This window comes from Dama dama, chromosome 22 (genome assembly GCF_033118175.1).
Source record: "Dama dama isolate Ldn47 chromosome 22, ASM3311817v1, whole genome shotgun sequence".
Classification (NCBI taxonomy): Eukaryota; Metazoa; Chordata; class Mammalia; order Artiodactyla; family Cervidae; genus Dama; species Dama dama.
The window spans coordinates 30088231-30116227 of record NC_083702.1 but is presented as its reverse complement, the minus strand read 5'-3'; the positions used below and the strand labels follow the sequence as shown (position 1 = coordinate 30116227).

General features: G+C 37.8%; 1 protein-coding gene and 1 long non-coding RNA gene across 6 annotated transcripts in view; one reads left to right on the top strand and one right to left on the bottom strand.

Moving 5' to 3' along the window:
* PDE3A (phosphodiesterase 3A) overlaps positions 1–27997 on the bottom strand; it is a 359340-nt gene that overhangs the window by 244405 nt on the left and 86938 nt on the right. Inside the window, exon 1 of one of the 5 annotated variants that reach the window (XM_061125105.1) lies at positions 21198–21263. The exons of the other annotated variants lie outside the window; for them this stretch is intronic. Coding sequence (XP_060981088.1) covers positions 21198–21200 — 3 coding nt within the window. The 5' untranslated portion in view covers positions 21201–21263. Of the gene's footprint in view, positions 1–21197; positions 21264–27997 lie in introns of those variants that run through there. 5 annotated transcript variants of the gene reach the window in all.
* On the top strand, positions 136–26965 carry LOC133043823 (uncharacterized). Its single transcript, XR_009689774.1, has 3 exons — positions 136–185; positions 23533–23685; positions 26927–26965. It is a non-coding gene; the product is annotated as an uncharacterized LOC133043823 (long non-coding RNA).

Below are 27997 nucleotides of genomic sequence, written 5' to 3'. Positions count from 1 at the left end.
TTATGCAACTACAAAGGAATTCCTTTCAAGTTGTCTTTTCTCATTCACTCTTCCAGGAAATATGTTTAAAAAAAAAAAAAACACAAAAACTCTTAAACCCCAATTCTGAGCTCCTCGATCAGAATCTCAGAATCTCTGGAGTTTTACTCAAGAACTGCCTACATTATGCTGACATACATTAAAAGGTAAGGCTCCACAAGGGTCTTTTTTTAACTAGCTTGAGACTATGTAATTAAAATGAAGACATAGTCATGTGTTGCTTTTCTATTTCTTTACTTATTTATGCCAGTTCTTTTAAGTAAATTTGTCTCAAACACAAGAATGATTTTGCGAAAGTTCATGTTTAAATAACAGTCACTCCTTTTAGGGGGTTCTGTTTTCAAGGTGTTTCTTTGTCTGTTTCTAATTGAGGCAGTCACCTAATGTTTTCAACAGTCTGCCTGGAAAGGGAAATACTGATAATTCTTACAAGAAATTATACTACTTTGATTATTTGAAATGTTGATTAAAACTTGCCTCATGCAGTAAAACTCGTAAATATGGAACTATTCTAGATCCAGTAGTTGTTAACTGATTTTTTTCTTTTAAGATATTAATAAATTTTAACACTTTTCTGGGGGAAAAGGGGGGTAGATAAAGACGTATTTGTCTCTCTTAGTGAGTGTTAAGTGTGGGGCTAATATTCACCAGCAGGAACATAAAGCTGCTAGTGGTCTATGCCCTTTCTCACTCACCATGTCAGTGTCAAGCTGGTAAAATATATATATATATATATATATATATATATATATATATATATTACATATAATATATATGTATTCTAAACATTATCTTTCCCCTTACTTCCTTGGTGCCAAATAGAATAGCTGGAAGACACATAAAACATACCAGTTAACTATTTTTTGAATGAGAAGCCCAGAAAAACAGCCATAAGAGAAAGACATATCTCATGTTAAATATCATTTCAGTATAAAATCTAAACTGTACTACTTCTTCGAACTGTGCAGCTTTAAGTAAGTCATTCCAGTAGTCATGTCCAGATGTGAGAGTTGGGTCATAAAAAAGGCTAAACGCCAAAGAATTGATGCATTCGAATTGTGCTGGAGAAGATTCTTGAGAGTTCCTTGGACTGCAAAGAGATCAAACAAGTCAATCCTAAAGGAAATCAACCCCAAATATTCACTGGAAGGACTGATGCTGAAGCTCCAACACTTTGGCCACGTGATGCAAAGAGCTGACTCATTGGGAAAGACCCTGATGCTGAAGAGATTGAAGACAAAAGGAGAAGAGGGCAGCAGAGGATGAGATGGTTAGATAGCATTGCTGACTCAGTGGACGTGAGTCTAGCAAATTCTAGGAGTTAGTGAAGGACAGGGAAACCTGGCGTGCTAGAGTCTATGGGGTCACAAAGAGTCAGACACGACTTAGAGACTTAAGAAGAACAACAAAGAGAGAACAGAGCATGATTGGATGTGACCTATAGAAACTGGGATTTGTAGAGCTGAAACACAAAGGAAATTGGTTAATTTATCCCAGTGGCTCTGTATCGCTGCATGTTCGACTCACCTGGGAAGCTCTTTAAAAGCCCCAATGCAGGTGGGATGATTTGAGAGAATAGCATTGAAACATGTATATTACCATATGTGAAACAGATCACAGTCTAGGTTTGATACATGAGACAGGGTGCTCAGGGCTGGTGCACTGGGATGACCCTGAGGGATGGGATGGGGAGGGAGGTGGGAGACAGGTTCAGGATGGGGAACACATGTACACCCATGGCTGATTCATGTCAATGTATGACAAACACCTCTACAATATTGTAAAGTATTTAGCCTCCAATTAAAATAATAATAATAATAAAAAGCCCCAATGCCTGGTTCTATTTTGGAGCTAACAGATTCAGGAGGGAAGCTTGCATTGGTCATATTTTAAGAGCTCCAAAGGAGATTTTATCTTCAGGCTGAATGGTTGAAAACCACTTGTAGGCAAATTAAAAATTAGATTTTTCTCTACCCAAAATGCATGATGCAAAATTCTATGGAGATTCTGAAGAGTTCAAATACTATACTGCTCTGCAGATCTGTTGAATCAATCTCCAGGATGAAGCCTGGAATCTGTATGCATGAGTCAACTCAGGGTTGCCATAATAACCATTGACTGATGGCTGAAACAACAGAAATTCATTGCCTTACAGTTCTGGAGACTAGAAATCCAATATCAAGGTGCCAGCATGTTCAGTCTCTGATGAAAGCTCTTTCCTTGGGTTGTAGACAACCACCTTCTCACTTGACCACACATGGCTGGTGGGGAGACAGATCTCCAGTGTATGTTCTTATGAGGACACTAATCCCTACCCAAGGACTCTACCCTCATGTAAGTCTAGTTACCGCTCAAAGCCCCCATCTCCAAATACCATCAAATTGGGGGTGATGCTTCAAAATACAAATTGAGGAGGGGGGAACACAATTCAGTCTTTAGCACTGCATCCTACATTTTAAGAATTACTGTGATACCCAGTCTAGGCTGAACTTGAAGATTCAAATATCAGAGACTGTCACGTGATTTAAGGAGAAAGAACTTTTCTACCATTTCCACACTCACATCCCTAAATTGTCCCCCACTCCTGTCTAAAAGGCTTTTAAGTGAAAAAAAAATCTTGTAAACTGCAAACATCATGAGAAATGCTGGGCTGGATGAAGCACAAGCTGGAATCAAGATTGCAGGGAGAAATATCAATAATCTCAGATATGCAGATGACACCACCCTTATGGCAGAAAGTGAAGAACTAAAGAGCCTCTTGATGAACGTGAAAGAGGAGAGTCAAAAAGTTGGCTTAAAACTCAACATTCAGAAAACAAAGATCCTGGCATACAGTCCCATCACTTCATGGCAAATAGAGGAAGAAATAGTGGAAACAGTGACAGGCTTTATTTTTCTGGACTCCAAAATCACTGCAGATGGTGACTGCAGCCATGAAATTAAAAGATGCTTGCTCCTTGGGAAGAAAAGTTATGACCAACCTAGACAGCATATTAAAAAGCAGAGACATTACTTTGCCAACAAAGGTCCATCTAGTCAAGGCTATGGTTTTTCCAGTAGTCATGTACGGATGTGAGAGTTGGCCTATAAAGAAAGCTGAGTGCAGAAGAATTGATGCTTTTTAACTGTAGTGTTGGAGAAGACTTCTGAGAGTCCCCTGGACTGCAAGGAGATCCAACCAGTCCATCCTAAAGGAAATCAGTCCTGAATATTCATTGGAAGGACTGATGCTGAAGCTGAAACTCCAATACTTTGGCCACCTGATGCAAAGAGCTGACTCATGCAAAAAGACCCTAATGCTGGGAAAGATTGAAGGTGGGAGGAGAAGGGGATGACAGAGGATGAGATGGTTGGATGGCATCACCAGCTCAATGGGTATGAGTTTGAGTAAACTGCAGGAGTTGGTGATGGACATGGAAGCCTGGTGTGCTACAGTCCATGGGGTCACAAATAGTCAGACACGACTGAGCAACTGACCTGAACTGAACTGAAACTGCGACATGGTTTCCTGCCCTTTTATATGTTGTTAAGATAGACAATACAGATTACCTATCTGATAATCTGAGCTTTGTAATCAGATGGTTCTAGATTCATCTCCTAATAACAACAATCATACTTGAAAGCAGAAAAGGCCCTGGGACACCATTCTCTTTCTAAATGCCAGCCAACTCAGACATCATTTTAGTCTCTCCCTCTTTCCCACTGAGCCTCAGAGCCCTTCTTAACATAGCATTTCAACTCAAATAGAAACAGTGCTCAAGATGAAACCTATTTTTCATGCCTACTCTAAAAACTCCTATTTTATGCCATGAAGTTCACCTACAAATTTATTTCTTTCATTAGACAAGCCATTACTTCTTTCACTACACACTACCTACTTAATATATATATATATACTTAATATGTTATATAAATAATATATATATACTATATATTTTATGCCATCAACTCCATCAACAAATTTATTTCTTCCATTAGACAAGCCTTTGTTATGTGTATACACACACATACACAACCTATTTAAATACTACCTAAAATAATGTGTCAGTCGTGTGTCAGTCGCTCAGTCATGTCCGACTCTTTGTGACCCCATGGACTGTACAGCCCGCCAGGCTCCTCTGTCCATGGGATTTTCCAGGCAAGGACACTGGAGTGGGTTGCCATTTCCTTCTCCAGGGGATCTTCCTGACCCAGGGATGGAACCCGGGTATCCTGCATTGCAGTCGGATGCTTTACTGTCTGAGCTACTAGGGAAGCCCAACCTAAAATAAAGGATGATACTAAATGATTGCTGTTATGAAAGTCAGAAAAATGTTGCAAAGACACCAGGATTGAACAAACCAGGAAAGAGATTTTTTCCAGCTTTATTGGAGACAATTAACACATAACATTTTGTATGCTTAAGGTATATGTTAACTTGATACACTGATATATTGTGAAATGTCTACCATTGTAGTATTTGTTAACACCTCCATCACCTCAGCAAATTAGTTTCTTTTTTGCAGTGTGAACATTTAAGATCTACAGTCTTGGCAAATTTCAAGTATATAACTCAGTGTAATTAACTGGAATCCTCATGCAGTACATTAACTCTCCAGAACCTATTCATCTTTGAGTTGAATAAGTTCATCTAAGTGGAACCTATCTTAAAACTTTGTACCCTTTGACCAGCATCTCCCACTTTCACCACTACTACTTGGCAACAGCCATCATTCTACTCTCAATGAGTTTGACTTTTTTAGATTCCACATGTAAGTACGATCATAGAGTATTTTTCTTTCTCTGACTTGTTTTACTTAGCATAATGCTTCAAGGTCCATCCATGTTGTTGCAAATGGGAGAATTCCCTTCTTTCTCATGACTGAAAACTTTATATATACCACATCTTCTTTATACATTCATAGACACTTAGGTTGTTTACATATCTTGGATACTGTGAATAACACTGCAAAAAACATAGTGGGTGCAGATATCTCTTCAAGATCTTGACCTCATCTCCTCAGGATATATACCCATAAATGAGACTGCCAGATCATATGGTAGTTCTGTGTTTAATTTCTTGAAAAACCTGTGTATTATTTTCCATAGTGGTCATAACAATTTACATTCCCATCAGCAGCGCATGAGGGTTCCCCTTTCTCTACATCCTTGCTAACATTTGTTATCTCTTTTCCTTTTTGATGACAGCATTTCTGACTTGTGTGAGTTAACAGCTCATCGAAGTTTTAATTCGCATTTCCCTCATGATGAGTGACAAGGAGCATCTTTTGAATGTCTTCTTTGGGGAAAAAAAATGTTTGTTCATTCGCCCTGCATATTTTTAACTGTGCTATTTGCTTTGCTATTAAGTTGAATGGGTTCTTTACATAGTTTGGATACAACCCCTTATCAGATACATTATTTGCAAATTTGCAATTATTTTCTCCCATTTCATAGGATGCCCTTTTATTTTCCTGATGGCTTACTTTGCTGTTCAGAATCTGTGTGGTTTAATGTGGTCCCATTTTTAAATATTTGCTCTTGTTGCCTTGTACTTTTAAGGCCATATAAAAACTCATTGCCAAGAGAATGAGATGAAATTTAAGATATGATTTCCAAGAAGAGGTGGAGATTAAAGCAAATTTAGAAAAGAAGAGGACACAACTTTGCAAAGGCAGTTTTTGGCAAAGAATGTCAGTTAGAGCTCCCTTAAAGCCCGTAAAAGAACACTTCTGCCATGGGAATATCTATCCTGTCTGCCTTCATTCTTCAAAATGACCTTTAACTTCAAATCTGGGGCATTATTTACAATCACAATACTGCTGAGTGGTTTTAAATAATTTCCTCTGTTTTGACTTCTTAAATAACTTACTACTTCCTTAGTTTCTCCCACTTAGTATTTTCTTTGAGATGTCATCAGAAATATATGCTGTGCCTAAAGTTACTATGCTTCTCAAGACATTATTCAGTATGTAATGTCTTCTTAAAAATATATAAGAAGTGTTTATTGGAAGGGAATTTTAGGTGTTTTTAAACTCCAACAGTTCCTAAATACCTAATTACTTATCAACAACATAGTGTTTGAATTCATTTATCAAGTTCAGAAAGAGTCAATCAGTTTCGATGCTGAATAAGTAACCTGCAGATATGTATTTCAGGAACGTGACCATGGAGACAGTGTCAAAGGCTGAACAAAGGTGGGGAGTCAAGAGGCTAGAAACAGAAGCCCACGACTAACAGCTAGGTGGGAGGTGACTAAGATGAGCTAAAGCTGCAAGAATAGAAAGGAGTTGACAGACACAAAACTGACAAGATGTTACAACATATTAAAAGTAAGGAATGAAGTTCAGAGGGCAGGCAAAAATGGATCTTGGACATCACACCCGCATAACAAGAAGGATACTATTAGGTTACTGATTTCCTAGCTACTAGGAAGATCTGAACACTTCAGTCACTCCCAGGCTTAAAAAATGACTTCAAAGTCTTTCAGGGTTAAACGTGAACATATGTCTCAAAATCTGCCAAAGATACAAATGAAAAATAATCATGAGAATGGTGTGGTGTGATCTCTGCTTTCTCAGACTTTATGATTATTGGTTTTTAAGCATCCCATTATTGGGTTCTGAGACGTATACCCCTCAAGCACCAAGAATCTGGACTCACTTCCCAGTTCATGTGGAAGTGAGAACTCAGATCACTAGACCATGTTAATGATACGCTTAGTGACAAAGCTGGCAGCCTCACAGTGCACAAAAGAAGCTATTTGGTAACCTCTCCTCTAGGGTCATTTAACATAATAACTCCAGCCAGAAAAGATGTCTGGAACTTTGAGAGGGTATTCGTGATCCCTCCATCCTTTGTGCATAGAAATCCTACAAAATTCAATTACACTGCTTGGCGATCCACCACTAACATGCAGTGAACAAACGCTTTTGAAACATTGATTTTTCTAATTTCTCTCAAGAGTATCTAGGTTAAAATTCATAACAGCAACAGTGAAATAATGCTCTTAAACCTTGCACACTAGCAGCTGCGTAACGGTGATAGAGGAAGTAGAGGCAAGATTATCAGTATAATCTGTCACGTTAGGCAGACCTTTGCTCAACGTCAATGTCAGTTGACTTACATCTTTACCTAACTACGACTAGCGGGAACTTACTAGGATTCTAATGCCAATGCCAGGTAATTTATCTTTATCATTTCAATTAATCTTTACGGTTCATCTTATAGATCCACAATAAGTCAATTTTACAGATGACAAAATACGATCCAGAGAAATGAAGTAACTCTCCCCAGACAACAGGCTAGTACTGAACTTGATCACCTACCTTTTTAATTTCCAGACAAAAGGCTAATGACAAGAAGAAACAAACAATATATATATATATATATATATATATATATATAATATGTAAAATGTAATTAAAATTCAAGACAGCAATATTCTGAGATAGCTCAGAGAATAAAAGGGAGTACTCAGAAATCAATTGCAAGTGAAAAAATAAATATCATAATGAATTTATGAATAGAGACTAGCAGAACAAAGTTGCTATTTTGAAACCTAAAATTTTGAAACCTAAAAGTAATGCAGATTACTTTGCTGGAGTTCAAAGGACAAAAATCACAAAGCTGGCTGGCTACAAAAGGCAGATGTTAACGTTCATGTTAACACTCATGACGTTAAATCAGTGTTTCAAGAAATGTGCTTATCTATTGATAAACATTCCACTGTTTAATTAGCCCAAATATTCAGATTAAAGTGAATGTTCTAACTACACATAAGGAAAGTCTAAAATCTGGTAAAAGATGTCAGAAGATATACACTTCAATGCTCTTAAGAGAAAATCACACACAGAAAAAGTGAATCTAAAAAAGAGATTTTTAACCATTCTATTTTATATAATCAAATTAATAACTCATATTTTGAAAATACTGAATGTGGAAATATATATGACTATAGAGTAAGGGAAAACATAGGAAATTATTATACAAAGCTTTAGGGTAAAAAATGGGTAGACTATGTAATATTGTACATCAACTATACTTCAAAAAATAAAAAGGGGTTGGGCTAAACTGTCTTTAAAATTCATTTCAGAATTCAAGATTCCTAGATACCCAAACAAAAGAAGAAGAGAATGACCACTGACCTCTTTTATTTGCTTCCTTAAAGCATCTCTTCCAGAGACTTCACATAATCTATCATTTTAACCAAGTCTATCCACTATTTATCAAACCAGAATTTTCAGAAAAACAACCAACAACTTAGAATTTATGTTTGCCAGCTGTTGTCTTTTACTCCCAATTAGATAAAAGTTGAGTGTACTTATTAAAATAACACTCAGGTCAAGTAGTTCAACAACCAAGAAAAAACTTTGGAAGGCATAGTTAACAAAAGCAGCCCACTCAACAATGAGAAAAACAAATCTCCAAAAAAAGAGAACGAAATGTGTGCTCATTTCAGCAAATTTTGAACTCAACTCTGGAGTTCAAATGACTATTTGTTTTTATCCTCATAACCACAGGATGAGAAGCACACACTGAAGTTCTCTTCCACATTCAAATTAAAAAGAGACGGAGAAAGACAGTTCCTTTTAGTAACTAGACCAGGTGGTAACTATTAAGAAGGAGAAAGAAGATACATTTTATCCTCAAATTCAAACTTCATCACTCTCATACAGAGCCACACTTAGCTAATTGTTAATAGACTTATTTCTGTATTCAAATTGGATTTGTCTAGAGTATCAATTACACACGAAAAAGTGAGAAACACAAAGATAAAATGGCCTCTTACTAGGAGATATTTTAAAATAATGTTCTAGGGACTTTCCTGGTGGTCTAGCGTTTAAGACTCCCTGCTTCCAATGCAGAGGGCATGGGTTCGATCCCTGGTCAGGGAACTAATGCTACAGGGTAGGGCCAAAAAGCAAAACTAAAAAAAGAAAATAGGGGAGCTAATTATATTAAAAAAAATAATGTTCTAGTCATAACCTAGTACTAAAATAATTTCCTTAAAGTGACACTTACATCATGGCCACTCATTATATCACGTTAGAAGTCACCTGAACACAACTCAAGTCTGTTTATTAGATGGTGCACCAATGGTACCTCCTCATCTTATTGGAACACCTGAGAATTACTGCTTCCCACTCGACAAAAATTCTTAATTCTAGAGCTTTTGTTTTGGTTGAATGGCTTTCTAAAATTAAAAAAGATTTAAAACCCCATTTATTTGTTCATTTAACCAAAAGAGTTTCATTCACAGATTATAACTGTCAGTGCGAAGTGTTTGGACTTCACAGAAGCATCCCGTTGCTCTGCTTGACTTCCAAGAGTTTGGCTGTCCAAAGTTGAACTGGGAGCAATTTCCCTGTTGCAAAACACTGTTAAGTGTACTGGACAGAGGGTGGGGCCTCAGGACTCCCAGTGACTGTTTGGATGGATCTCTAGGGAACATGCTTTTCAAGAGTCAGGAGAGAGAAAAATAAATGGGCCAGAGGGTCACGTTTTAACCTGCTGACTTACTTCATTGGCTCTTCACACACAGCAAAGGCCTCCAAAGAAATTCCATTGAAATATTTTTTTTTTTTAATGATCTAAAAATCTCAAAATCGCTTTGATGAGTAATTTTTTGGCACATATTTGCATTATTTATCATGTTTTCTTCTGGAACATCCCTTTCAATAGTCTCTCAAGTCTAAGAAGTAGGAACCACTTGTCCCATTTACTCTCCTATTTTATCTACCTCTAGGACTTCCAACTTTATTGATTATTTTATTCAGGATATGTTGCCATTTTTCAAATAAATAAAAGTATTAAATATATTTAACATTCTAGAACATGTAAGGACTTAGCTGGGGGGCAGTTAGTGGAAAGGAAATCATATCCGTTTTAAGCATGTGTAATGTTACAATTTAATATGACTAGCATAAAGGTTACTCTGTGCTTGAAATACACTGTAGAAAAGAAAAAAATGAAATATTAATGAAAAGAATAAACTGTGGAGAGCAGTTTGCAATTTTATTGACTTCAATCTCTATACAAGGTTTGATGAACTAAGAAGAACACCCAGAATTTTTATAAGCTATACGTCATTTCAAATTTCTAAAAAAATGTAAACAGGGCATCATGAACCTAAAAACAAAGGGAGATGGGAGGGAGGTCTGGGAGGGAGGAGACATGGGTGTATCTATAGCTGATTCTTATTGATGCATGACAGAAAACCACAAAATTATGTAAATCAATTATCCTTCAATTAAAAAAATTAAAAAAAAAACAAAGAAGTAAATAGTAATGCATGGTTAAGTTTCTAATTTCTTTTAAGGTTCTTTTAATTCTCATATGTTATTAACTTTTTCTTAATAATACTGAGATTTGATTGATGGTATAAATGGAGTATGAAACTTAATAGGTTCCTAAGGTGGTTAGAGAACTTCTCTGAAAATATTTGATTTACTTCAAGGTGTGATGTTAATGAGCCAGGTACATCTGGAGAGTTTTGGATAAACCTTTTACTCACACATGAAATACTCATGCCTGTGCCCTCTCTCACTTCACTTAATAGCAGATCAGCTATTTATAGTCCTACAGTACAGTCTTGAGGAAGAGAGAAAACTTGTATCACATACTATCCTGGTATGAGCTTAGGGTGTATACAAAAACAAACAAACAAACAAACCATGTTTTGAAAGAAATCACAATTTAACCCATGGTAAACATCTCAAGATTATCAACATACAGAATAAAATCTTACAGATATAGAGTATATCTCATAGGCCTAGAGAATTACACTGTCACTATAATCAAATACAGAAAAGACAATTATGGTGAGATTTAGCTGACTAATGGACAAAATGACGATATACTCAATATTACACTTACAGACCGAAAAAGCAAACCCTGAAAAATATTTCAGGTATCAGTTTACCTATTGTCAGTGGATCTTTTAAGTGACTATGTTGCTTCCTAAGTACATGAACTCCAGGAGTTGGTGATGGACAGGGAAGCCTGGCATGCTGCAGTCCATGGGGTTGCAAAGAGTCGGATACGACTGAGCAACTGAACTGAACTGATGTTTAATATAATGCTGATAAGACCAATCAAATTTCTCATCATTTCAATTTAATTACAATAGGGCACATTTTGGGGGAGATGCCTTAAAGTAGGAAAAGACAACCCACTCCAGTATTCTTGCCTGGAAAATTCCATGGACAGAGGAGCCTGGTGGGCTACAGTCCACGGAGTCGCGAAGCATTGGACGCCACTGAGCGACTGAACACACACACACACACACACACACACACACACACACTTATAGGAAACAGTCACTCCAAGAACAGAGCCATCTAGTGGCAAGTGCAGAACCAAGAGTATTACCTCAAATTACCAATGAGCATAAAAGCACCAGTAAATATCATCACTAACTGGGCAGAAACAAATTGAAAATGATCTGCTTTTTGGAAAAGAAAATTAAGTGAAAAACATAGCTAAAAGTGTATAAACTCCTTATTTAGTAAGGTTCTTACCTGTAAAAGAGACTAAACCAACAACTACACACACATGCTCACACACAAACAATACACATAGGCGTGCTCACACAACAGAAGGAATTGTGCTAGCATATTAACAGTGTCTAGGTCCAGGGTAGTGGATCTAAATGTGATGTTTTGTCCCCTTCCTGAGGCCTTTCTGCATTTTCCTCAATGAATAAACACTGCTTTTGTAATTAGAATTTATAATATTTCCAAATACTCTGAGCAAACACTGAAACAAATGTAAAAATTAAAAATAAGAGTAAAGCCAATAATCTTTGAGAATATTTGATGTTTCCCATTTCTTAATTCTACATATTTGTAGCTCATTGATATACATGAACTGCTACCATTTGATACATTTACCGTAGGTATAGTTGACTCCTCACCCAGGAATAAGTTACAGTATTCTTAGATATAAGGCATAGAGCTTTGCGCCAAGATTTGATTGAGCAACAGATAAAAGTTTAATGTATTTATGTGGCATTTTGAAAACACATATAATCGACTTCCCTGGTGGCCTAGTGGCTAAAACTGCATGTTCCCAATGCAGGGTGCCTGAGTTCAACCCTTCATCAAGGAAATAGATCCTACATGCAGCAAATAAGACCCAGCGCAGCAAAATAAATAAATATTTAAAAATAAAACACATATATATTACTTGCCAGCATACTTAGCACTGCCAATAACACAGAGGTCAAAAAGGAAAATTTTTTTCTTTTTGCAGATGCAGAAATGGAGATTGAGAGACTCATATTATTCATCTCCAGCTCTGCCATTAATAAGCTAAAAATCTTCTGATTCCTAGTCTATTATTCTGCATACTGTAACAATTTTGATGCCTGGAGTTTACATTACCTGTAAACTACTTTCACATTTATTTTCAAAACTTCTGATTGATGGCAACAGCAACTGTTCTCATTCCTATTCTTAGATGGACATAGGTAACACACTATAGCTGAGACAATTTATCCTGGGTATAACATGAACATAGGTTTTACTCTCCTACAATATGTTGATATTTTACCAGAGTTTTTTAGCTAAATGAATACTGAATTGTAAGAAAGCTTGACATAAATTTTTAAATACTGTAAGTTGAGAATGAAAGGAAATGCTGGATATTGAAAATATTTTTTTTCAAATCATTTTAAAATGTATTAAAAATTGCTTTAACCAAAACTAAAATTAATAATGAGTCAAACGAATCAGAATGTTGTATAGAGCAACTTTGAGAAGGACACACTTCTGATGAGAGAACTAATCCTAACTCAATTATAATCTTCATGAACTACCACAAAGTAGCTTTAGTTTTCAATATTTCCAATGTTCAAAATTGACTTGGAAATTTTGGGGTTAAGTACTTGTCAAATAATACCATTAATATATTTTCTACCTAAAATTACAAGTCTACAAGTCACAGGTGAGATCCAGGGCTGGTAATAACTCTTTTTTCAGTGGTAACATAGACTATATCCTATACGAAATACATAGCACCCAAGCAGAGAAACACAGCAGTGAGGAGGCAAAAGAAGTACTTCATCTCTTTCCCCAATTTTCATATTCCTTTTAATTCTACTCTAATTATTATTTTAAAAATCTTCCATGACTTCTCTGGTGATACAATGTTTAAGACCTTGCCAACCAATGAAGGGTGTGTGGATTTGATCCCTGGTTGGGAAGCAAAGATCCTCCATTCCTGTGGCCAAAAAACCAAAACGTAAAACAGAAGCAATGTTATAACAAATTCAATAAAGACTTTAAAAATGGTCCACATCAAAAAAAAAAAAGTTTAAAAATAAAATAATAAATAATAAAAATAAAAGTTTTCTGATACTATCTATATTTTGGTATTTTACACTATGAGTGAGTGAATGAAGTCACTCAGTCGTGTCTGACTCTTTGCGACCACATGGACTGTAGCCTAGGATTCTCAGTCCATGGGACTTTCCAGGCAAGAATACTGGAGCGGGTTGCCATTTCCTTCTCCAGGGGATCTTCCTGACCCAGGGATCAAACCCTAGAGATTCATAAAAACAATTTTTGCAGTAAGACAGGGTATTACTAACTTGTAAATCGACATTTTGACACACATTTGCATTTTGTTCACTTGGTGAACCAACTTGTCAAAATTCATTTAAATTTGCTACAAGGTTACTTGAATAGGAATTTTGGTTTAAAAAATAATCAGCAATCAACAATCATCATTATTATCCCTTTTAATTACTGGGTTAAACTCAAAGTTTAACATAGATTAGTTAGGGAAGATGGAGAAGGCAATGGCACCCCACTCCAGTACTCTTGCCTGGAAAATCCCATGGACAGAGGAGCCTGGTAGGTTGCAGTCCCTAGGGTCGCGAAGAGTTGAACACAACTGAGTGACTTCACTTTCATTTTTCACTTTCACGCATTGGAGAAGGAAATGGCAACCCACTCCACTGTTCTTGCCTGGAGAATCCCAGGGACGGGGGAGCCTGGTGGGCTGCCGTCTACGGGGTCGCACAGGGTCGGACATGACTGAAGCGACTTAGCAGCAGCAGTTAGGGAAGAAAGTAGGTAAAATGATTATTTTAATCTACCTTTTCAAGATAAATCTATCCTTTTATGATTTATATCTTTATATAAAAGTAACTAGAAAGAAAGAAAAGATGGAAGCAAACATACTATGTGTCACCAATTCCAAAATTCACATAGCAATCATCTTTGTGATTTGATTATATATTATGGACCAACCCACCCATAATTTAGTACATGTAAATTCAAATTTCCTTCAGTTGAATTTGTTTTTTAAAACTTTGCATTGCTTCTTAAATGGAATGTGTGAGTGTGTATGCTAGTCACTCAGTTGTGTCTGACTCTGCGATGCCATAGCCTGTGGCCCTCCAGGCTCCTCTGTCTTTCCCCAGGCCAGAATACTGGAGTGGGTTGCCTTTCACTTCTCCGGGGGATCTTCCTGATCCAGGGATCAAACCTGGGTCTCTGGCATTGCAGGCAGATTCTTTACCATCTGAACCCCTAGAAAAGCCCCACTTAAATGTAAACTCAATAACAAATCAATAACATTTTATGTAAGTAGAAAGTCACCATTAAATTAAATTCAATGAGAAGTAATGCCAGGCAGTTACATTCCAGCAAGATGTTATTCCCTGAAAAACTCTCCCAGGTATGTTCTCTGTTACAACTGGAGATGAGTAAGTACTGAGGGATATTGAAGGCCTACTAGCACCAAACAGATCTACTCCCTTTCTTTAAAAAAAAAAAACAACTTTTTATTTTATATTAGTATATAGACAATTAACAATGTTTTGATAGTTTCTGGTGAACAGCAATGCAATGGGACTTAGCCACACATACACGTGTATCCATTCTTCCCCTCTTCATTAATCAAAATTTTGAACAGAATTGAAAATAAATAACTTACTGAGCACATAGTATCTATACACATTTCTAGTTGCATCTAAAACAAACTTGCATACAACTACTGATGTGGACTCTACATTTCAAGATACTGTAGTATATTATACTAGACATGAACGAATGAGATAAAAAGTTTTAGCTTATCAGTAATGATGATGGTTACAGTAATAATACACTGGCATTTGTCTGTGACCTGAATGTTTCAGAAAGGGTACTGCTGGACATGAATGGGAGCAGTGAGCCAAAAAAAAAGAGTGGGAACTGAAGAACACCTCTGAGATCAACCCCATGATCCCACTTAAACTGATGAAGATGAATAATACAACTACTTGGGCTGAAGTCATCCTTTCAAGTTGCCAATGTTCTCAAGAGGTGTTGCCAATAATAACGAAAAGACTACTATAATTACTTTTCATATCAAACTATGAAAATAGCATTATATTTGTTCTAACAGATTAGCGATGTGAATTCTATTCTAATAGGAACGACTTTTCTCATGTTCCTCCAAAAGCTGAAAGATCACTCTCATTTACCAGGAATTAAAATTTCCTGTATCACATTATTCTTATAAACTATGCATTCATTGTTTCAGAGAACTACATTTCTCTTTCTTGCTAGCATCCTATTTCTCCAACCATTCATTTCCTAGTAACATTCTGCCTTAAAAAAGGATTCTGCCAAACGAAGGCACTGATTAGGTATTTGAAGGTGGAAAGAAGGAAAAGTTCTCTTTTTTTCCCTCTCTATTTTTAAGCAAGGAAACAGTGGCAGAGCACTCCTGAGAGCCACTCCAAGCAGCTGTGGCATCCAGCCTTCTAGTGGCAGAAGTGTTAGCAGTTGACTCAGAGGCATCAGTATTGCTCCAATAATGGCAGCAAAAGCAGCAGCCCTCCCTCCAGCGACTCAATGTCAAATGCACTTTCCTGGCCTCTAGCTCCAGTGGCTCAGCAGTACAGAATCCACCTGCAATATCAAAGGTGCAGGAGACTCGGGTTCCATCCCTGAGTTGAGAAGATCTCCTGGAGGAGGGCATGGCAAGCTACTCCAGTATTCTTGTCTAGAGAATCTCATGGAGAGAGAGGCCTGGTGGGCTACAGTCTGTGAGGTCACAAAGAGTTAGACATGACTGAGTGACTGGGCGTGTGTGCATGTGTGTGTATGCGTGCACACACACACACACACACACACACAGAGCCCTGAGAGGTAACAGTTTCCAGTTTTGGTGGAAGCAACCTTTTGCTCCCTTTGGCATCTCTAGGGCTTTTTTTTATCAATGTAACCGATTCCTTTCAATCTCTCCCAGCTTAAAGTGAGTTCTCCCCACACTGTTGGTGGGAATGTAGACTGGTACAGCCACTGTGGAAAACAGTATGGAGGCTCCTCAAAAAACTAAATATAGAGGTACCATATGATCTAGCAATCCCACTCCTGGGCATACAGTCATGCAAAACTATAATTCAAAAAGATGCATGCACCGCTACGTTGATACCAGCACTATTCACAATAGCCAAGATACGGAAACAATATCTATCGACAGATGAATAGATAAAGATGTGGTATACATACAATTGAACATTGAAAGTGAAGTCCAAGTGTTAGCCACAACACTGTAAATCAACTATATTTCAGTCAAACAGAAAACATCACAGGACATCCAAAATTGAAAGGAAATTATGCTAACAACTTTAAAAATGTCTTCAACATTTTTACTCTAAGTATCTTTTAGTATGTTGTCTGCCTTTGATACTTTCTATTCGATTTTGTTTGCAACAAGGTGTCATGGGAGGGGCATGGTATTTGGGGTCAGACTACACTACTGTCCTTGTCTGACCACTTCCTACTGCATAAAGTTGTTGACAGTCCACCTCACAAGAGTGTTCAGAATTTTACATGGAGTTACATATGCAAAAAATAGGGTGCCCTCATCCTTCTTCCATCTCTCTTCTGTTTAAATAGCAACTCAATGCATACTCAAAGTCATAAAATTACAAATAAAAATACTTACTATAAACATTTTTGATAAGTACAAGAAATGTTAAATAAGGGAAAAAGTCATTCTTAATTCCTCCTTCTGACAAGGAAGCACTGCTAACATTTGATATATTTCCTTCCCCTTATAACTATGTACTTTTATTTACATATGTTACTCATTTTTTAAAATCCACCCTTTTTCCCTTCTTGGGGTTTTATGATAAGCATTTTTCAGCCACTCTGTGAACCACTGTCAACACCACGCGCACTGACTATATATCACAGTGGGAGACATCTCGATGGCTTCAAAAGGCTGAAACCCCATAAAAGATGACCATCCTCACTTGTGTTTTTGTTTTTTTACTACAAGAGTTTTATGTTTCTGAACAATGACCATATATCATGTAATCCCACTCCTAGATATATATCCAGAAAAACTCTAATTTGAAAAGATACATGCACTCCAATATTCAGAGCAGCATTGTTCACAGTAGCCTAGGCATGGGCACAACCTAAATGTCCACAACAGAAGAATGGATAAAGATGTGGTACATGCGTATAGGGGAATACCACTCGTCATAAGAAAGAACAAAAAAGAATGCCGTTTACAGCAGCATGGATGGACCTAGAGATTATCATACTAAGTGAAGTCAGAGCAACAGCAATATTGTATGACATCCCTTGTAGGCAGAATCTAAAAAGAAATGATACAAATGAACTCATTCACAAAACATAAACAAACTCACAGACTTAGAAAACAAGCTTATGGTTACCAAAGGAGCAAGATGGGAAAAGGGATAAATTAGGAGGTTGGGATTAACATATATTGATATATACTACTATATATAAAATAGAAATATTTTATGTATATATAGTATGTCCAACAACGACATACTATATAGCACAAGAAATTCTGCTCAATACCCTGTAATAACCTACATGGGAAAAGAATCTGAAAAATCATATATATATGTGTGTATGGGTGTGTGTGTGGGTGTGTGTGTGTATAACTGAATCACTTTGTTGTACACCTGAAACTAATACAATATTATAAATCAACTACATAATACAAAATGAAAATTAAATAAATAATACATAAATTTTAAAAAGAAAAGAAGAGCTCTGTGTTTCTCAATCATAGTAAAGACAGACTGTTTCTTATTTACTTTCATTTATAGCAAAACTGGGGGGAAGTACCTTGAGTTTCAGCACAGTTCTATCTTCCTTATACCTGGTAAGAACTCCTCTCAGATCAGATAATAAACTGTTAATTACAGTTTTCTGCGTACATCTTTCTCTTTGTTTCTCAAAGCACATTAGTAGAAAAGTAGGAATAAGACACGGACCAGATGCCATTTCCAAACTATAACCCAGTTCACTCAAGTCTATGCAAAACGATGTTCCCAGCATCACATAATTTATCCCCAAATATGCTTTTGGAAGTTAATGTTTATACCAATTGATGAAATTCAGCATAAGTCAAAGGACTACTTTTGAAAAAAAAAAATGAAAACGGTGGCAACAAATTCAATACAACATTGAAAAGAAATGGAAATACCAGGTGAGATCTCTACACAAAAGGCCACCCATAGAAGGTGACCTTTTATCAACAACCTTGAAACAAAGCTACAGTATCAGCAGGCACTGCACTTTGGACTTCTGCAGTATCCCAGCTAACTGGTCAATAAATACTAAATCCATCCATGTGAAGATGAGCAAATACAGGCAGACAAAAATTAAAGACAGATTAAAATATCCAAGTTCCTGAAATCCAGAAGGAAAAAATATTTGGAAATATTTTTGAAGACAAAGATGTCAAAGATCACATCTGTGAGTTAGTAAAGTTAATCTCTAACGGAATCACCAGATAATCATAATACCCAAATGTATAAACGAAGAACAATGTGAAAACTTGTGGAGAAGATGGGGTCAGGATGCAGCAGTTTTAGGGAAATGAGACTCAATCTTCTAAATGTTAATTTATCTGACATGTTTACTCATTTAGTCAGGGCACAGTTTAGAAGTTCTTTTTTTTTTTAGTTTTACAATATTGCCATAAACCAACTATGACAAATTTAATGACACTGTAAGTTATTTTTTAACAGATATAAGAGCTCAGATGATAAAATGTCCTAACATTTAATCTGCCAAAAGTAGATTAACCCTTAGAATACTGTAGAACAGAGACATGGCACCCTTTTTTACCATTCAGTTCAGAGTTTATAAAATCAGTATTGCATTCTGGACCTACCACTTAGACATTTTCAAAAAACAATATTATTATTATATATATATATATATATATAATAAAGCATGTGTATATAAAATAATAATGATAAATCTCCTAAATAGAGAAAACATACATGAAAATTAAGGTGTGTAAATATATTCAACAGGTGTGTTAATGTATGAACTTATGTGCATACACAAACTCAAGTATATACAAACATACCCTTAACTCATGTATGATTAATTTTAATTCATAAATGAAATACTCTAAGTATAATACTATTGGAAGTCCTAAAGTAATCTAGGATGCCTATATATATATATCTAAGGTCTAAATATAGAATTATTATGATTAAAAACAAAAGAAAAGAGAGAAATTAAAATTTTCCATCCTCAGAACTAGCAAATAGAATTTATTCCTTTTAGTACTCTCCATATTAGGAGGGGGATTCCTTTTCCACTCAAGCACTTTATCAGAATTTACTGGAGGCTTTTATCTCTATGTGAATTTCTCACTTATTTGTTGTTATTGTTGATTTGTTTTTTGCTGAAAGTAGATGCATCTCTGGGGATGAAGTGATTGATTCAGTTCAGTTCAGTTCAGTCGCTCAGTCATGTCCGACTCTTTGCGACCCCATGAATCACAGTACACCAGGCCTCCCTGGGAAGGTGGTTTTAGCATACAACATAACTCAGGCCAAAGGAGGACAAAGCTAAAACTAAGGTTAATTGACAAAAGCATTTCCATGCTCAGTCAGGGAGCGAGAACATTTCCAGAATGGTCCTCAGTTGGAGAACTCAGCCAAAAGCATAAATCCTCTGCTTGATTCTAGTGGGCAAATCCATGCCTGTGACTAAGTGTGACTGTGTAAAGAAGGAACTATAAAGGATCATTAAAATTGCATATTAATAAACTAAAATAACCACATTAATTGTTCAACTACCATGCAATGCTTACCAACTCTAGCCGTGGACATGCATATGTCTAGTAGAATTTTCAGTTAAATTTTTGGTAAGGACTCTTTGTTACCAATATATCAACAGTATGGTCCTAAACTTGTCAGATTTTTCGTCGTTCCAACTCTGGCCTGTGACTTATAAATTGGCTTATTAGATTTATAGATCTCAACTGAGGTTATGCGGGGTTTGTTTCACTCTACACTGCAGAAAAATGCATCTTTTCAAAAAATTTGTAAATATAATTTCCTAAGAAATTAACTTTAAAGTGTGGACATCATGGTTCAAATGTGAACTATTCATATTTGCTGTAATGTAACTATTCATCATTTGTTGAACTCCCCAAATTTGCTTGTATCATATCTCTTCTTGGATGCTGCCATATATTACATAAGCAAAAAAACTCCCAGAGAACAGAGTACTAAATTTAGAACAAACATTACCAAATTCAATATTTAAAATTCTACCTGCTTCCATATTTTAGTCACATGACTTACTTGTCACTTAGCAAATTTATATGGAGCAGAACATAGTAAACGTCTTCATTTTTCTCTGTTCAAAAATGTGGATTCCCTCTCTGCCTGTTGGAGAAGACAACCACCTACAAAGTTTGCCAAGGTGTCCTGGACACACTATTTAAATGGGCAGTTAAATTTTTACTTAACTCATATTTGTTTCATATTTTCCTCCAAGTATTTTCATCACAGGAAAAAAAAATCATCTGTTGTGGTCAAGTGTCAATTTCTTTATCACTGAAAATGTCACACTGATTGAAATCTTTATAGGGGTCTATGATATTTTGACTGAGGAAAGCTTTAGATATATCCCACAGTAATAGTTTCTAAAATGTGGTCAGGCAGATTCAAGAGGTAATATCTAAAAAGATTATTTTACTTTTTATTTTTTTCTTCCAACATTTTCAGCATTTTAAAACATTTGCCTACACCTTATGCCACAGGACAGAGAAACAAGAGAGCAACAAATTGTAAGATGTTTACCTACATGTTTATAATTAATAAGCTTACTGATTTTAGCATAAACATACAGAGATGACTGGAGTGTATTTTAGAAGCAGCTTACCATTTCTTAGTAAATGTTGAGTGCCAGAACTCACAAGAAGTCTTACCCATGCATTCTTTCATCTTCATTTATTTGGCAAGAGTCTGCCACCAGCCTGCTATGTGCTGGGAACCCTGCTAAGCACTGTTCTTAGGCATGACGAAGATAAACCAAGTCTTCCTCTTATTGAGGCTGGAACAGGTGGGCAATAAGGAAATAACATGACAAGTCGTAATATGGACAATTCAGAAAACACAGTCAGGTAAAGATAGAATAATGAGAGTCAGTGTGTAATAACTGCTTACCATAAGGTCACCTGGGGCAGACTCCACTGATGAGGAAAACCAGAGAGGAGACCTTAAGAAAATATTGATGTAAGAATAAACCTCAGGGATACTGAAAGGAAGTGCAGCCCAGGTGGAGAAAACAGTTAAGTGCAAAAACCCTGAGTTAAGGACAGGCTCAGCAAGATCCAACAAGGGCAAAGGGCTGACATGACAAGAGGAGAAATGAGCAAAGGAGAGAAGGTCAAGGACACAGCAGATAGGCAGGTCACAGCTGAGCTCATTGGCTGCACAAAGAACCTGACATTTTATTCTGAATGAGAGATGAGGCAATCACAAGATTGCAGAGAAATGACATATCTGACTCACCTTTCAAAGGATTAGTTCTAGTGCCCTGTGACGAATCAACTATAAGGAAGTCAGGGTGGAAGCAGAAATCTTGTAGAAGTCTATTGCATTAACGCAGGTAACAGATGATGGTGACTGAGACCAGGGTGGTAACTATGTAGGTAAAAGTGGTGAGAGTCTAGCTAACTTTGAAGTTGGGTGGAATAGGATTTGCAGATAGATCAGATGTGGGATGTTACAGTAAAAGAGCTAAGAAGGATGAAGCCAAAATAGGTACCCTGAGCCACTGGATGAGTACACTGGATGAGTACAATGTATCACAACAGGGTTTCCTGAATATGACCCCTATTTAAATTCTACGCAAGAGCAAAAAATATCTAACATTTTACAGTCTTTCCTCTCTGGCTTCTTTAATCAAAACGTTGAATTTTCTAATTTACTTAGTTCTTAGATACACTGACCAATATTGATTCTCTCTTTCCATAGTTTTTGCTGCCTGTATACCTTTACTATGGTCTTTCCTGATGGCTCAGACAGTAAGGAATCTGTCTGCAATGCAGGAGACCTGGGTTCAATCCCTAGGTCAGGAAGATCCACTGGAGGAGGAAATGGCAACTCACTCCAGTATTCTTGCCTGGAGAATCCCATGGACAGAGGAGGCTGGTGGGCTACAGTCCATGGAGTCACAAAAAGTTGGACACAACTGAGCAACTAACACTATACCTTGACTATAAGTAAAGGAATGGATGGCTGGATAGACAGACAGAGATAGACAGAGATCTATCTATAGTTACTAATCTGGAAAACAAAAGCCCATAAGCCTTTCGCCCAACTTTCTTCAGGCTGGTTTTTAACCCCTTGCATCTGCCGATTCAAACCAATGATGTGGATGGGAGACAATTAAGAGCACCATAGTATTTTTTCTAAAAGTTCCTGAAGACGGAGGCTGGAAACTCTAAAATCTTACGAAGACAGCACCAAGGAAAGCAGGCAGTCCACAGTGCCATGAGAAGAAAAAGCAGGGTCTTTAGCTGGAGAATCAGCTTCCCAGATGGCTCAAGTGGTAAATAATCTGCCTGCCGATGCAAGAGATGAGGAGATGCGGGTTTGATCCCTGGGTCAGGGAAGATCCCTTGGAGGAGAAAATGACAACCCACTCCAGTATTCTTGCCAGAGAAATCTCATGGACAGAGGAGCCTGGCGGACTACAGTCCATGGGGTCACAGAGTCGGATACAACTAAGTACACATGCTTTCTTCCTCCACTGGTGAATAAGGCGCATGATTCCATATTCAGAGCCCATTACCTAAACAAGGTAAACTGGTACAAGCTGCTGAGGGAATGTAAGGTCAGAGGTCATCAGTGGCAGGAGTCAGAGGTCATCAGTGGCAGGGGTCAGGCATACTTCCTTTCCACGTGTGTGCTGTCTATGGCTAATGACAGTCATTAAGTTAAAGCCAAAAGACTCTGAGCCCTTGATGGGTAGTTTGCTCCTTTTCAGACTCTTCCAGCATTTCCCCAGGTAAGTTCTGCCAATCATTAACCACATCAGATGCTCTGAGACTAAAGATGATTCTCCAATCAAATAAATGTAGGAAATGCTCTACTCCATGTTCTTTCCATAGAAATGTACAATGCTTCTTCATTAAAGGTTTTGTCAAGTTCCATGATAATCAAACCACTAACCCCTTAACCAGCATTTTCCCAACTTATTTTACCCACAGACCAAGAAAACAAGGACCTTAATTAGGACATGAGAAGAGGATTCAGAGAGACACTGCATAAGAAAACTGTCAAAACTTGAATAACTTAATGAATGGATGACAGGCAAATGTCAAAGTTGACTTCGATATTAATACCACTAACTTGATGACAAGGTAAGGGGCGGGGTGGGGTGGGGGGGAACGTCTATATTAAAACAACTGACTCCAATTTTGTTTTAGGTTATTTTGACTCAATTATACCCACATATTTATGGTTTGCTGTGTTCCATACATGAAACCAGGCATCAGGAGCAAGAATCATGGACAAGACAGGGACCATTCTTGCTTTTGCATAACTTAGTCCATGGGAGCCATTTCATTCCGTATGAGAACTCATCTGATAAGCACAGAGGATGCCCATGATTCAGGAGCAGTAACATTCAACTTGAGTTCGGGAATGTGGAAACACTCCAAGAGGAAGTAATTATCTCAGCTGAGCCTTGAAGGAGCATTGTTAACAGGTGACAAGAGAGAGAACACTGCTCACACACAGGGAGGGACAAGGCAGATTCACAAAGAAGGTAAAACACCCTGTGGGTCAGGTTGGAACAAGGTAACAACAAGAAATTGAATAAGTGTTTGAGTGTAGCCCACAAGAAGAAGTAATGAAACAGAGTTAGTCTCTGTGTTATATCCACCTGCTATGTATTATAGGCATGCATTATTGTTGTTTAGTTGTTCAGTCAGGTCCAACTCTTTGAGACCCTATGAAATATAGCCTGCCAGGCTTCTCTGTCCCTGGGATTTCCCAGGCAAGGATACTGGAGGGGATTGCCATTTCCTTCTCCAGGACAGGCACAGATATTTTAAGTAACTATAAAATATGAATATTCCCAAATGAATTCCAGCATTCTCGGAGTTATTTTGTTATTTTTTTTCATTGAAGTATAGCTGATTTACAATGTTGTATTAGTTTTAGGTGTACACCAAAGTGATTCAGTGATGCATATATACACACACATGTATATTTCCCCTACACTATAGTTTTGTACGTGAGAAAATCTTCTAGACATCAGATCCATGTAATGTGGTGAAACTGAAGAGAGAGAAATTAATCCCCTTTTGCTTTTGGATATTGACATTCAGAAAGGTCTTTTCTTCTTGAAAAAAAAAATTAAAAGCCATTGGTGAATTAGAGACCCCTGAGGAGTACCTAGGAAAGCTGTGAGTACACTGCAGTCTGCAAGTTTCTTGAACTGGGAGTTTGAACCATATTCTTAAATACCTGGTATTTTACAATTATTTCTGCCCTCTATGGCCTTTTTTCAAGAGATCAAGGCATACTTCCAAATAAGAGAATTTTTTAATGACATATTTGAAGGGATAAAAAGGTTACATTTACATTCTAGATTGAAACAGCAAGTTTCGTAAAATGACACACACATCTCTTTGCAGGTTACTGAATTCCCCACCTGAGTTAAAAACTGTATCCTGCCTTAAACATGTTCTTAAAGTCCAAGGCAGATACTCATGTACCCAAGTAAACAATCTTTCTTTGGCACCACCCTGCTGTTTTGTTGTATTTCTTACACCCTAGCAAGACCTGATCGCCTCAAACTTTTGACATGAAATTCCCACTGAAGTAGAAACACATTTTCATATGTATGTATTTATTTGGAGGATAACTGCTTTACAATATTTTGTTAGTTTCTGCTGTGCAAACTGACTCAGCAATAAGTGTGTGTGTGTGTGTGTGTGTGTGTGTGTGTGTGTGTGTGTGTCCCCTCCCCCGTGAGCTTCCCTCCCACCCCCATGAAATAGAAATACAATGGATGCATTCAAACTACAAGCACACGCTTGCCCTTGTCCAGCTACAGTCTACGTTTCATGTTACTCTTCTGAAGAGCAGGTCAGATCATGGCCCTCCTCTGAGACGTCACCTCTGGACCAGAATAAATTTCTCAACATGACCTCGAAGGGCCTCCACGACGTCCCACTGCTTTGTCTACAACCACTCGCCACACCACTCCTGGCTTTGCTCTGCGACTGCACTGTCGCCTGTGACTCTTACCTCATAGGACTGATTCCACCTGAGACGTGATCTACTAGAATGAAAGTGAAAGTGAACAGGAGATTTATGTACTTGCTCACTGATATCTGAAATGCTTACAATAATCTGGCACATAGTAGGCACTCCATAAAGAAGGCTGAGTGTGAAGAATTGATGCTTTCGAATTGTGGTGCTGGAAGACACTTGAGAGTCCCTTGGACTGCAAGGAGATCAAACCAGTCCATCCTAAAGGAGATCAACACAACTATTCATGGGAAGGACTGATGGTGCAACTGAAGCGCCAATACTTTGGCCACCTTATGTGAAGAGCTGACTCACTGGAAAAGACCCTGATGCTGGGAAAGACTGAAGGCAGGAAGAGAAGGGGGCAACAGAGGATGAGATGGTTGGATGGCATCACTAACTCAATGGGCAAGAGTCTGAGCAAACTCTGGGAGATGATGAAGGACAGGGAAGCCTGGTGTGCTGCAGTCCATGGGGCCGCAAAGAGTCAGACGTGACTTAGCAACTGAACAACAACAATAAAGAAAGAATTAAAGGTCACTAAAAAGTTTTGACAGATGGAGAATTAAGGGATAAATAGTTGGGGTTTGGGACACAGACTCAGGGGTACTGCCCCAGCTCCTTGCAAACCTCTTTCCCAGCTTTACCCCAAAGTGAGGTGATTTTTAGCAATTATCCCTCTAGGGAAGGATCAGATTTGAGATAACAGTTTGTAAGTCAAGCAAAGAAGTTGAAGGAGAACACAATAATATTCCTCACACGCCCCATCTCAAAACAGTCAATATGCTGTTCCCCACTTGCAAGGCACTCCATAATAAAGGCTTTCTGGAAGGATGACCATTTTTATGTTACTGGAGAGGAGAAGGATTAAGGGATATGACATTTCCTCATGATGTGCATTTATGTGACCAGACAAAAGGAGAAAGCATTACTGGATTGTCCTGGGGGGAGGAGCAGGTTCTTCAAATTTTCACCAAGTACAAACCCCTTTATACACTTTGGATGGGAAGGGCTTCACTTCAGGCAGGTTGAGAAGACAGGATGGAGCGGGACATGCTATTTTTAAGCTATTTGGTAAGAATGGCTGTTTTTCCCTCTGATATTCTGGAGCCACTCGAATGGCATGTCTCCACACACGGCTGTCTGGATGATATCAAAGGCACTGCTTTGAGTGAGAGGAAGAGGTCATATGCTCATCTTCTCACATGCTGCTACTGCTGCTGTTTTTTTTTTTTTTTAAAAAAAAAAAAAAGCTTTGTGACCTAGAAAGGAGATGGATGGTATGAATGATGCACGGACTGCCGAGAGCATTGGGCGTCATCAGTCTATTTATACCTCCAGGAAGGAAAAAATGAGTACAGGCCAATGACTCTACTCCATGGACGGAGTAGGCAAAGATCATCTGGAAGAGACCATAAACAACGCAGCAAGGAAGGCACGGATGCTGTCAGGGAGAAATTAAAGGTGAGGCCGTATGTGCATCTTCCTTGTCATTTTCCAAAATGCTGTTTGCTTCCAGAGAATGTCAAGTTGCTCCCTGCTGTTTCCCACTACTGTGGAAAGCCTCCTGAATCTTAGGGAAAGACACTGCCACCCACATTTGAAAACCTGGCTTCACTCCATAGGTGCATACATGCTCACATTTGGCCGTAATGGGCAGCCATTTGGAAGCGCTGTCAGTTTACAGGGAATGTTTTTCAGGCTTAACAAAGTGTTTGGAAAAGTCTTACAGATACTTGTGTGACTTAACTCTGAAAGCGGTGGGAAAATGAGAAGATTTACACGGATTTGCACAATCTGGTAGATATTTTTTTTTCCCCCCCAAGGTATGTCATCAGTTCCTCTGAAATGGTGAAGTATTTATAGGACAAAGTAGGGGAAAAGCACCCAGGCACAGCTGTTAGCACTTACTCCTGCATGACTGGAAAATTTAATGCCAGGCTTTACCTCTAGAGGTTGTTTCTAGAGGAAGTAGTACCGTGTGGGACCCAAAGGGAAGCAACGTTGTAAAATTTACTCATTTTGCTCTTTTGTCACCCATTTACTCTTGCAATTGCTACCAGCTGAATTTGCTTTCAGTGTTATTTTACCAGCTGTGGTGATGGGTCTGCTGACAACTGGCGAAGGTATGCGCTGTTTTCTAAGGCTGGAGATTAGGTACTTCTGAGTGTGAAATTTATTGTTCATTGTGGACGCAAACATGGAACCTGGATTCCTTCATAGACCATGAACTGATTTATGTTGAATATACCTGGTGGTGGTTGAGTTGCTAAGTCGTGTCCGACTCTTGTGACCCCATGGACTGCAGCCTGCCAGGCTCCTCTGTCCATGGGATTCTCCAGGCAAGAATACTGGAGTGGGTTGCCATTTCCTTCTCCATGAATATACCTGAGGTTCATAATAAAACAGTTC